The sequence below is a fragment of the Xyrauchen texanus genome, chromosome 44 (genome assembly GCF_025860055.1).
Source record: "Xyrauchen texanus isolate HMW12.3.18 chromosome 44, RBS_HiC_50CHRs, whole genome shotgun sequence".
Taxonomy (NCBI): Eukaryota; Metazoa; Chordata; class Actinopteri; order Cypriniformes; family Catostomidae; genus Xyrauchen; species Xyrauchen texanus.
In genome coordinates, this window is record NC_068319.1 from 28,140,725 (window position 1) to 28,153,399 (window position 12,675).

Sequence of the window (12,675 nt, forward strand, 5' to 3'; positions counted from 1 at the left end):
CTATATTAATTAACTAATTTTATTACTATTTTGGACTAAGTTGTGCTTATATTACGCTTCAAAAAAGGAACATTCTACCCTTCTGCACAGAGTTTCAGATGTTTCACACAATGCTGAGCTTGTGGAACGACCCCAGGAGAAATCAGTCTGTGTTTCACCAGCGGACAGATGATTCATCTGCACTACAATACTTCCAGGTAAAATGGAGAATTACTCTAACCTGGAAACTTATTCCTTTCCATTTTATGTAATACATGATATTTTGTGTTTTCTCTCAGTTCTATGGCTGTCTGTCACAGCAGCAGAACATGCTACAGGATTATCTCAGAACTGCAACATACCAAAAAGCCATTTTGCTCAATGATGTTGACTTCAAAGATAAAGTATGTGTTTTGTTGTTTAGACAGTCAGTAATTCTGATTTACCTGATCATTTGTATGTAAAAGAATAGTTCACCCGCAAAAATAAAATTGTCATTATTTACTGTCATGTTGTTTCAAACGTGCATGCAAAAATAAATCTTATCCAAACTTTTGTGACCACAGCTCTCAAGCTTCAAAACAGACCACTGACACACAATGAAGTATCATAATAGTTGTTCATTTGACATATGTGCTGTAAGTCTTATGAAGCCAAACGATAGCTTTGTGTGAGGAACGGACCAAAATCTTCAGCTCCAGAATAAACAATAGCTTCTTTTCCACCATTGGGGCAAACGGTTCCGAGCATGGCTAGGAATACAGAATATATATTTATATTACTTGTGTAAAATTTCCCTTTTAGCTAGTCTGGGAACTTTTAACTTTCTGTGTTTGTGTCCGGTGGCATGCACAACCTCTCTGCAAATGATGGTAAACCTTTTTATCTTTGCTTTCCTTTTTGCGACAAGAGCCATGTTTTTACTGTGCTTAAGCAGTGTAAAAACCAGGTGGGAAAGCAGTCCTAAAAACTGGAATATGCCATTATCCTCCATAGTGCACTTGCTCCATTGTTTACCTCTCACGCCGTAGACAGCTGAAGTATTTTTTATGTACATTCAAGCACCACAGTGGGGAAAAATATAAAACGTAACCATGCCAACTGGCCAAGATTAGCACGGAACAGCATTGTTTTGCAATGAGAACCACTCGGCCCGATGGTGGCCATTTTTTGTGCCATTTTTGAATCTGACACGGATGCAAATAATATTTTAGAGCCTCAGTGGAGGGCAACATTTTTAGTAAATAACAACTTAAAGGTTCACTCAGTAATTTATTTCCTCATTTAAAAAGTTTTAATTATAAAGATACAACAGTCTTTTTAAACATATGTATAAAATCATAACCACTCGTGTGAGATGAAGAGCTCAGTCATATCAAAAACCTTATAAAAGCTTTTTTATTCTACATGTGGCAGCGGCACCTCATAGGGACTACTTTCATGATACTTTTACTTGTGTCTTTTGTCCTTTGGTCACTATAATCTGTTGTTAAATTGAAAAGAGCTGCATGAAGAGACGTTCAAACACCAAGCATTGTAGTTTAAAAATTGCTAAATAAAATGCTAGAACTCTTCCTTTCATTTCTGAAAGAAAAGTCTTACTGCACTTTTAGTGAAATAAACAATTTTGCCTGAACTGAATATTTGTTAAATGTTATTCGTTTAATTTGTTTGCAGGTGGTTCTTGATGTTGGCTGTGGAACAGGGATATTGTCTTTCTTTGCCGTTCAGGCAGGAGCTAAGAAAGTGTACGCGGTGGAGGCCAGTTCTGTAGCCAAATATGCTGAAGTACAAACAATCTATACCTTTTAAATTTCTGTCTTTAATGGAATAGTACACCCAAAAATGTAAATTATTTTATCCATTTACTAAACCTCATTCAATTCCAAACCCGTATGAATTTTTCTTCTTCTGTGGAACACAAAATGATAAGTCCATATGACAACAGTGGATGGTAATTTATCCTCCAAAAAGGACATAAAAGCACCTTAAAGTACCATAAACGTAAAGTCAACATGAGTTGAGTGCTATATTTGAAGTCTTCTCAAGCCACACGATAGCTTTGTGTAGGGAAGTTCGTTATTCACTAATATTCGTCCTGTTTCAAATTTCATTTCAGCATATTCAAATTTGGCATGTCTTGATCGGTTATGAGACATGAGACAACTAAGGCCTTTTTCCATCACTGATGTCAAAATTGATGTGACGTGTCTATATGTGCAATATTGAAATATAAATTAGGGCTGTCTAGTTGCCTTGGAACGGCTGTTGTTTTGTTGTCTGTACAGCTGGAGTTGCGCTTACTGCCCCCTGCTGACTGCAAGTTGCAAAAACATGAAGGCGGTACTTCAAGTTTGAATTGCTCTGTTGGTAGGAAAATTCCTTAAAGCAGAATTTCTGTATGACCAAGGGACGTGCAATCATTTTTAACGCATTAATCATACTGAATTAAAACATTACACTTAATTTACACGCAAACACAAATTAAATTTGAGGGCTGATGGGGAAGAGTTTGTGAATAATTACTTAAATTTGGTACTGTTCCTCACACAAAGCCATCGTATGACTTTAAAAGACTTGGAAATGAGTGCACAAGTCATACTTATATGATATTTTACGGTGTATAATTTGTATTTTTGTTTCTTTTTTGGAGCTTAACTGCCACGGCCGCATTCACTTTCATTATATGGACAAGAGTAGCATGAAAATTCTTCAAAACATCACCTAAATAAAAGCAAACAGGTTTGGAACGACATGAGGGTGAGTATATGATTGTAGAATTGTCTTTTTGGTGTGACTTAACCCATTAAGCATAATATTTGAAAAAAAAAAAGAACATTTATGGAGTCGTAAGTTCAAATCAAGGGTGTGCTGAGTGACTCCAGTCAGGCTTCCTAAGCAACCAATTGGCCTGGTTGCTAGGGTGGGTTGAGTCACATTGGGTTAACCTCCTTGGGGTCACTATAATGTGGTTTGCTCTTGGTGGGGTGTGTGGCGAGTTGTGCAGGAATGCAACAGAGAGTAGCGTGAAGCCTCCACATGCCCTAGGTCTCCGCAGAAATGCGCTCAACAAGCCAAGTGATAAGATACGCAGATTGACGGTCTCAGACGCGGAGGCAACTGAGATTCGTCCTCCGCTACCCGGACTGAGGAGAGTCACTACGCCACCACGTGGACTTAGAGCGCATTGGGAATTGGGCATTCCAAATCTATAGAGCTATCAGTGCTAAATGAGTTCATATGTTTTTCTTGGCAAACTGTTGCATGGTCTAGCTGGATAAATCACTTCTCACTCTATGTGCCGTCACATTCATTTGGACCTTAAGCTACGGGCTATGGGTTTTGTGGAAAAATACCCAGGTTTTCAGGAAGATTTTCACAGGGTAAGACTTCAAGAGGTCTTTCAAAAGATTGTTTCCTGCATGACTGGAATGCATGACATTCTGGCTGCTAAATGACTTGAAGACAGATTTGGCCAGGAAACTTGTGTAGAGGGCAAGGACAAATATTTTTATGGACAACGAATGCCTGCCTAAAAGTATAATAGCTTGATTTTTCCTCGTTGTTTCAAAGATTACTTTTTAAACTTCAATCACATGTGATAGTGTTTTTACTGCTACACTTGATTTATACAACCAGTGTGCCAAGAAAAACAACTAACGTAGGGACTGCAAATGAACTATTGTGTTATTTTGCAAAGGATATTATCAGACCCTTGTGTCCCAGCAGTCACCAAAATCTTTTGGGTCTTGTGGCGGTACTTATAAAACAGTGTGCATTTTTACATTTTTCACAGTGCAATATTTATCCTTTTCTCTGTAGACCTTCATGTGATTGCATTACTGTAAACATAATTTTAGTTTGTTTTTACAAATTGAGGGATGGGTTGAAATTAATTCTGTGGTAATGGACATCATGTGACAGAATTCTTCATGCATACAAGGGTTTGATGATTAGGAGTTATTATCAGTGTCATTCTTGTCTCTTTAGATTCTAGTGAAAAGCAATAACATGTCGGACAGAATCACAGTTCTGTCAGGGAAGATTGAGGAGGTTTCCTGTCCAGAGAAAGTGGATGTGATCATCTCAGAGCCCATTGGCTACATGCTTCTCAACGACAGGATGTTAGAGAGCTATCTACATGCCAAACACTGGTTAAAACCCACAGGTCTGTTCTGGAATACATCACAAACACTCATTGAGTTTCCCCTTTGATTTAGACAAAGATACTGTGTTGGAAAGTGTTTATTTCAAGCTATGCAAATTCTAGAGGCATTTTTTTGCTATAAAGTTCATATGAAAAAGATGTAGATGTTAACCTTGTTCTGCGAAATGTCTCGTGAGTCAGTTCGCTGATTAGACCTACTCTCAAAAATCAGTTTATTTACAAAATCAGACAAAGAAAGAAACCCGCGTTTACATGACATCTGAAATAATTGCGTTGTTCTGCTTTTGATGTTTGACATTGCTGGCTTATTAAGCATAAATGGTTTAAGAACAGGCATGTAAACGTCCTCACAACATGTAAGGTCATGTAAGTGCCATAAAGCTTTCTTGAGGTAAGAAGATAAATAGTTTAAGCAAAAAACAATCGCACACATAGATTTTTGCCAATAACCTCGATTTCTTGTTGCTTGTTAACACCTTTACTGGTGTTCTTACCAGTTTATCCTATGTGTGCAAGTGTTGTCTGCACACCTGTTTATGTTTTGATGTCAAAAGTAGAGAATAATTTGATGATTTCAAATCTCATGTAAACTTGGTTTTCTTAAAGGTATAGTTCACTCAAAAATGAACACTCTCTCATTTACTCACCCTCATGCCATCCCAGATGTATATCACTTTCTTCTGCTGAACAGGAACGAAGATATTCAGAAGAATATTTAGGCTTTGTAGGTCCATACAATGCAAGTGAATGGGTACCAACATTTTGAAGCTCTAAAAGCACATAATGGCAGCATAAAAGTAATTCATAAGACTCCAGTGGTTTAATCCCTATCTCGAGAAGCGATATGATAGTCATGGGTGAGAAACAGCTCAACAGATCAAAAAGTACCTTTTTCCTATAAAACTCCACTTTCACTTTTATTTTTGCCAATTCACACTCCTCGAATTTCCGTTTTAGAGTGAACTATCCCTTTAAGTTGTCTGATGATTTTTGGTAATTAGCAGCATATTGTTTGATTTTTCCCCTTTGATTAAGACACTGATACACTGCTAAACACAAATGTTTATGTCCATACTGTACGGATAAGTGTTTTCTTCAATCAATGCATAAGTATAGGGTTTTATTTTATTACTATTAATATGAGGCAGGTATTGTCTACATGTTAAACAATAAGTTTTCCAATAAGTCCCACGAGATTCATTTGCAACATTAATACACTGCGATTTTTGTGTTTATTTGAAATTCTGCTGTAACTTCAAACCTAACCTTAATAGCAGCAAATGCAAATCTGGCAAGTCTTCATTTTTTAATAGGAAAAAAGTAAATGTCAAATGTCAAGCCATTTCATTGGAACTTTAAGAAAGTGCATAGAGTTCACATTCATCCTTTTGTTTTTTTATTGGCCAGGAATGATGTTCCCTACCAGCAGTGACATCCATCTGGCTCCATTCAATGATGAACAACTTTACATGGAGCATCACGCCCGCTCCAGCTTCTGGTAATAATGCTAAAGTTCATCTGCTGGCTTTACAATCTAAAGCAATGCTCCAACCAGCTAATTTCCTTTAGAGAAATAACATTTGTATATCTAGGACTGCAACATCTGCTTTTGAAGTGTTTTTTAAAGGATGTGCTAATTCTTTTAAATTTTTCTTCACTGTGGAGAGAAATACAAGCGTCTTAACAGAGTGAACACGATCATGCCCCCATAAGCCCTCTCAACAGGCCCTGACATCACTATGAATGTTTACAGCTCCATTCATGATGGTTTATTTTACATTAGCCCACAGGGGATTGTGGTTTGCTGGCATGGAAAGACTGTAATCGCCCCACCACCCACAGCTCGCGCTGTACATGCACCATGCCGTGACCAGACCAAAGTCAAGCAGCTTCCCTGTGCTGTAAAATGCTTCAGTTCAATCCAAACCTGACTCATGGCACATATTTTTCTTCTCTCTGTCTGTGCGGTTTAAAGGAAGAGTTTACCCAAAAACGAAATTACTTATTTTGGAAGTAATTTTGAAGAATCTTTAAGGACCTCTTTTCCATACAACGACACTTCATAATTTCCACGTCTGTCAGGCTCCAGAAAACGCAAAGAAAACCACCTTCGACTTGTGCGCTATATTCCAAGCCTTCTGAAGACATACAATAGCTTGTGGTACCTTGTGTGTGAACATATTTCAAAATAATACATGACATCATCAACTCATCAATCTCACTGTACAGTAGATATTATTACATACACAGATAATGTTACTATGTGTCAAGTTTGAGATCCAACATTTCATGTTAGAACAGAAATTTGGCTCATTCTTTTGAAGGGAGAAATTTAGCTTATTGATTTTGGCTTAAATGCTAAACAGCCTTTCTGTAGCAATGACATAACTCTTACACCATGTCCTAACACGGCGCGATGCTATAAAGAAACATTTTTTTCTCTCTCTCTTAACCCAATATACTCTGGTGCATTTTTGGGCTGCAGCCTGCCAATTTTCACACTAAAATTGGTCTAATTGCCAAAAATTGGTCTAATTTTTCAGAGAACCCCTCAAATAAAATATAAATATAAAAACATTCCAATTATTCATAAATAAAAGTGTGTTTATAATCTTATATAATCTGAAATGTCTGTGCTTCATAATCTTATGTGTTGTTTATTGACTTGCAGTAGTATATACATATTAAATATATACTATATATTTACATTATAGTGCTTTTATTTATTACATTGTGTTACAATACCTTTATACAGCATGGGTGTTATGAATAACATTGTACTATGTGCATTTCAAGTTTAATTGTATACAATTCAATGGTGTTATAAATATAACTGATACGTGTACAGATAACTGACATGTCTAAATAAATGAACAAAGTCCCACGATTGTTTTTGTCATTGCTTGACTTTGGTGAAATTAAGCCCTGTCACTTAAAATATAAAGCTTTATTGAAAGAAAAACCATTTCATTTTGGCTCTGGTTATTAAACATTAGTATCACCTTTTCTAGGTTTATAGACTTTTGCCATATCCCACAGAGCAGCACAAATAAGTATATGGAATTTTGGTCACAAACATGGCCGCGCGGTCATTCAGTGACGTTACATGAAACAGGTCAATAGTACCTGAGACCAGGTTGCTTATTTTCATCAACATGAAACGGGGGCAGTGGTGGCTCAGTGGTTGAGGCTCAGGGTTACTGACCAGAAGGTCAGGGGTTCAAGCCCCAGCACCACCAAGATGCCACTGTTGGGCCCTTGAGCAAGGCCCTTAACTCCAGGTTGCTCCAGGGGGATTGTCCCTGTAATAAGTGCACTGTAAGTCGCTTTGGATAAAAGCGTCTGCCAAATGCATAAATGTAAATGTAAATGAAACACCATTCACAATCCATTTTACTTCCATAATCTTGTAGCCATTCATTTGACATTAATACATTTTTAAGTGTCACTTAGCACCAAAGGTGCTGTAAGCGATTTTAGCCGTTCTAGAATTTCCACAAGTTGGATTAGCCATGCCCCCTTTACGAAACTTCGCACTCTAAAGATACCAAACAAAAAATAAACAGCCGCAAAATAGCGCCCTCAACTGACAACTGTTATGAGCAGCATGCCTTCAAAATGGAATTAAGCCTCAATAATTCACTGCAACTAATAAACTACCAGAATGCAAAAAATTGTAGACATGCAGAAAGCATCAGAGACTGCGGCCCGCCGACACATTTGTGTTTGTTGTTTACAGAGTCTAGAGCTGTCACAGAGATGGTAAGATATCTCATGACACTTATTTCAACAATATCTTTTCCACAGTAGGACATTTTTTCAATACCCTTCCATGAAAAAAAATTACTTACTACACCTTTAAATGTCTATATAGTTTTTGGGGACTCCATTCAGAGAATTCTTACAAGGTCTAATTAAAAGAATGGAATTGCTGGAAAAAAATTGATTAAACACAATTTGTTTGTTTTTGTTTATTTACTCAGGAATCAGAGCTGTTTCTATGGTATGAACTTAAGTGGACTTCATTCTGCTGCTGCGGATGAGTTCTTCAAACAGCCGATAGTTGTGAGAACGTGTTTCACACTTATTCCGATATTCAACATTCATGCATCTTTTTTTGTTCATAAGTTGCTTCGTAATATTGTTGTCTGAGAAGATCACATTCTCTGTGTTTCAGGACACATTTGATATTCAGATTCTCATGGCCAGGTCTGTGAAATACAGTATCAATTTTATGGAGGCAAAAGAGGAAGATTTACACCGGTAAAAACAGATATATTGTGGACCAATCGTAAAACCCAGAGCATTGTCTTAAGGGAATAGTTCACCTCAAAATTAAAATGATGTTGCCATTTACTCACTGCCATGTCATTCCAAACCCATATGACTTTCTTCTTCTGAGCAAGTGAAAAGGAGCCATTTTGAATAATGTTCTGAACTTGTCGCACTTCTCCATGCAAAAGCACCATAAAGTTATAATAAAAGTAATTCATACGTCTCATTCTATATCTTCCAAGTCTACTGAAGACAGAAAATAGCTTTGTGTGAGAAACAGACAAAATATAAGTCAGTATTAACTTAAAATCTTCCCTTCTAATGAGCTTTTAATTTAAGAACTGCTGTTCCGGGATCATGTAGTCAGTTAGTTGAACAGATCGGTTGGATTCAGTGTGAACCTTTTCATTAAAAAGATCTGACTCAAAAGAATGATTGAATTTTTGTATAAAACATCACTATTTCTCTCATGAACTCACCAAGAAGAGCTGTCAGTGCCTATAGAATGTCATCATGCCCAGGCCCTGGACTCCGACCTCCTCCCCTCTTGGATGAACAGTGGGCTTGAGCAGAGAGACATGGGAAGTGGGAGAGATGCAATAAGTGGGAGGCAATGCAAGGTGGTATGAGACAGGAGTAATTTGTCTGAGTATTTTGAAAGGACCTACGTACCTGGGACTGAGCTTTTTGCAGGGAAGATGAAGTCTGGGATCACAGGTAGACAGGTAGACAGCCAGACCCACTGACCAGTGTTGTAATGTGGATTGGGATGGTGATGAGGATTGGCCTATACCTTTTGTCTCCTGACTACCTGTTGAAGATGGAAGTGAGCTAGATCCCAGGTGGCCTTGCTTCAGAGGAGCCAGTCGTTAACAACGGGAAGGACTGTGGGCTCCCCGGACCAAGGAATTAAGGGAAGCTGGAATCCAAGAACACACCGGAAGGGACGTATGCCAGTAGATGGTTTACGGAGGGAATTTTGGACATATAAAACAGAGAGACTCCAGTCAGATTGATTCGGATCACAGCAAGTTCTGAGGAGCGGGTCAACTCTTGATTCATGCATTCTGTTTGGCCATTGGGTGTTAACCAGAGGTTACTGACATTAATGTTGAGTTGTTGGAAGAAAGCTGTCCATAGGCGAGAGGTGAACTGCGGTAAACGGTCTGAGACAATGTCCTCAGGTAGACCATAGAACTGGAATACATTGTTGCATAAATGCTCTGCAGTTTCAAAGGCAGAAGGTAACTTGGGTAGCTGGAATAAATTGACAAGACTTGGAGAAATAATCCACTACTGTGAGAAGGGTAGTGTGACCCTGAGAGAGAGGAAGATCCATAACAAAGTATATGGCGATATGAGACCAAGGCTGTTGAGGTATTGGTAAAGGCTGCAGTATTCCAGCTGGGAGTTACTTTGATGACTTGTTGATATTGCATATGGGACAGTTTTGGACCACCCGGATGGTGTCTGCCTGTAATGTGGACCACCAGAACCGGTTGCACACTAGCTGCGGGGTGGCAGTGATACCTGGATGACCAGAGCTGATCGAAGAGTGAACTCTCTAATTAACCCTCTCACAAAGCTGAAGTGGAATTTTCTTTTGCCAGCAAACATTAGGCAGGCAGTGGATCATTGGTGTGAGCGTTGGTGATAGCTGATAGTTTTGGAAGGGAAGGGCTTAAAGCAGGTTGAGTTGCAGGTACTGGACCACTGGGTGAGATTTGAGGATTATGTTCCTGCAACCAAGGTAACCCTAAAATTTCTGGGGTGAAGGAATTATATAAAAGGCGAATGGTTTCAATATGTAGTGCTCCAACTTGCAATGTGATATGCTTGGTAGTGTGATGCACATGACCGTCACCTAGCGGCCATCCGTCTAACAATCACATGGGTAAAGTGGAATATTATTAGCCTTGGCAAAATCCTCATCAATGAAGTTGCCAGCTGCCCCTGATTCCAGCACGGCTATGGTGAAAATAGATTTCCCCGCAAAGTTTAATGTCACTGGTAATTCCACACATGATTTAGAGGGATTTAACAAACTACAGGCACTCACCGTAGTTGAGTGATTATGAAGAAGTCAAACTGGGCAGGAAACTCGTTGATGTTCGAATTGACCACAGTACAAGCACAGATGCTGCTGAATTCGATGATCTCTCTCAGATGAAGTAAGATGGGTGTGTCCAATGTGCATGGGTTCAGAGTCACTTGGATAGAGTGCGATAGTTGTATGAGCTGCAGGAGTCTTGGGTTTACATGCTTGGAGAAGGTTATCAATGTGTATAGTAAATTCAATGAACTGATCCAAGGTTTTACCCTCGTCGCAACATGCTAGTTCGGATTGATGCTCCAAGTTCAGTCCTCTCCGAAACAGTAGCTTTAAAGTGTCACATAGTTTGGGAAGCAAGAGTTAAAAAGTTGAGAGCGAATTCAGCGGTGGAGCATTACCCTAATGCAGAGATATCAGCTGATCTCCGGCACTTTGGCCATCCACTGGATGTTCAAATACTGCACGAAATCGTTGGAGGAAACAATTGAAGGAAGGAAATGTTGTTTGATCCCCATTCCAGACCGCTGTAATACAATCCAAAGCTTTTCCGGTGAGCAATGAAGGAAAGGCAACTCTCGTCAGTGGGGTAAATTGCGGGTTGCTGGTTAATGAACAAGGAACATTGAAGTAAGAATCCCTTACATTTGGTTGATGACCCACTGAATTTTTCAGGGAAAGCGAGGCGTGGATTAGTGATGGATGTGCCAGATGGAATCGGGTGAGTTACTGGATTGAGTGAGGAAGTTGACTGGCTGGGTGTTGACAAATGGAGGTTTTGCCTTCTTTAACAAGTTCCTCTGGAAGTGATTTCAGTTGATTAAGCACATTGGCTTGTGCTGAGACTTGTGGTTAGTTGAAGAAAAGCCGCTGAATCGGTTTTTGGTGAAGTCTGCTGTAATGATGAGTCATTGGAGTTGAGATTCATGTGCAACTTTATTAATAATAATGAAAACAGTTAAACAGGCAAAGGTCAATCACCAGCAGTATCCAAGGATAATCAAAGGGGTGGTCACAAACAGGCAAGAGGTCAGGGCAGACAGCAAACAATCAGAGAAGTAGTCCATGTAAATAGTAGTAAACATAGGCAGGCAGCAAAGAACCAAACAGGGGAAAATCAAACACAGGTAGGTAATAACAACAGGGAATAATGCTCAGAAATGTATACAGTGCAAAACAAGACTACACAATGATAGCGAGAGAGTCTTATATAGCTGAATAGATGAGGAACAGGTGAGCATGTAATCAGAACCAGCTACGGGATTATGGGAAATGCAGTTTATAGAGTGAAAGTCAATACTCAGGTGATGGAGTCCTCTGGTGGTGAGTTGAAGGAACAGCGGAGGCGGGATTGGTGACAAGAATATTGATCAGGGAAGCAATGAAGAGGCTAAAGGTATCCTTTGAAGGATTTGCAAGCCCTCATGGCTCAGATTGATTGGTGTGTGAATGTGACAACAATTTCCCAAGCTTTACACAAAGCTGGCCTGTGTGGCAGGGTGGCAAGAAAGGAGCATCTTCTGAAAAAGTGCCACACTGAGTCTCGTTTCCACTTTGTGATAAAAACACTTTTTAGTTTCTGGATTCTGATGCCATATGGCAAACGGTTTTATGGTCTGATGAGACAAAACTTTAACTTTTTGGATAGAACTTCAAGCACAATATTTGGAGAAAACCAAACACATCACACCACCCAGAACATACCATACCTACTGTGAAGCATCGTGGTGGCAACATTATATTGTGGGGGTGTTTTTCTTCAGCAGGGCCTAACATACTGCCAAAAAAACAGTGCAGTGGCTTAAGGATAGGATGGCAAAAGTCCTTGAGTGGACAAGTCAGAGCCCTGACCTGCATCAAATAGAAAACTGGTAGATGGACTTGAAGGGAGCAGTCATTCGCCACTCACCCTGCAATATGACTGAACTCCAAAATTCTGCAAGCAAGAATGGGCAAATATTCCCCAATCTGGTGCACAAAGCTAATAGAGGCATATCCAAACAGACTGATGGCTTTCATTAAAGCAAAAGGTACCTCTACAAAGTATAAAATTCAGAGCTATGAAAACTTTTCAAACCCTGTTACCCTAGTTTTTAAATTTTTCAAAAAGTGGTTATTCCAAAGAAGCATGATGATTAATAACTCAGATTTTGGTCTGTTTGTCACACAAAGCTATCACATGATTTTAGAAGAAATATAGTAT

General features: G+C 39.1%; 1 protein-coding gene across 3 annotated transcripts in view; it reads left to right on the forward strand.

Annotated features, from left to right (window-relative positions):
• carm1l (coactivator-associated arginine methyltransferase 1, like) overlaps positions 1 to 12,675 on the forward strand; it is a 30,774-nt gene that overhangs the window by 10,572 nt on the left and 7,527 nt on the right. For all 3 annotated transcript variants that reach the window (XR_007969574.1, XM_052116742.1, XM_052116744.1), the window contains exons 3-9: positions 91 to 197; positions 279 to 383; positions 1,657 to 1,767; positions 3,970 to 4,147; positions 5,555 to 5,645; positions 8,131 to 8,212; positions 8,325 to 8,410. Coding sequence is in view for 2 of the 3 variants with exons in the window: in XM_052116742.1 (XP_051972702.1) it covers positions 91 to 197; positions 279 to 383; positions 1,657 to 1,767; positions 3,970 to 4,147; positions 5,555 to 5,645; positions 8,131 to 8,212; positions 8,325 to 8,410 (760 nt within the window). In the remaining variant the exon portion in view is untranslated. The remainder of the gene's footprint in view (positions 1 to 90; positions 198 to 278; positions 384 to 1,656; positions 1,768 to 3,969; positions 4,148 to 5,554; positions 5,646 to 8,130; positions 8,213 to 8,324; positions 8,411 to 12,675) is intronic.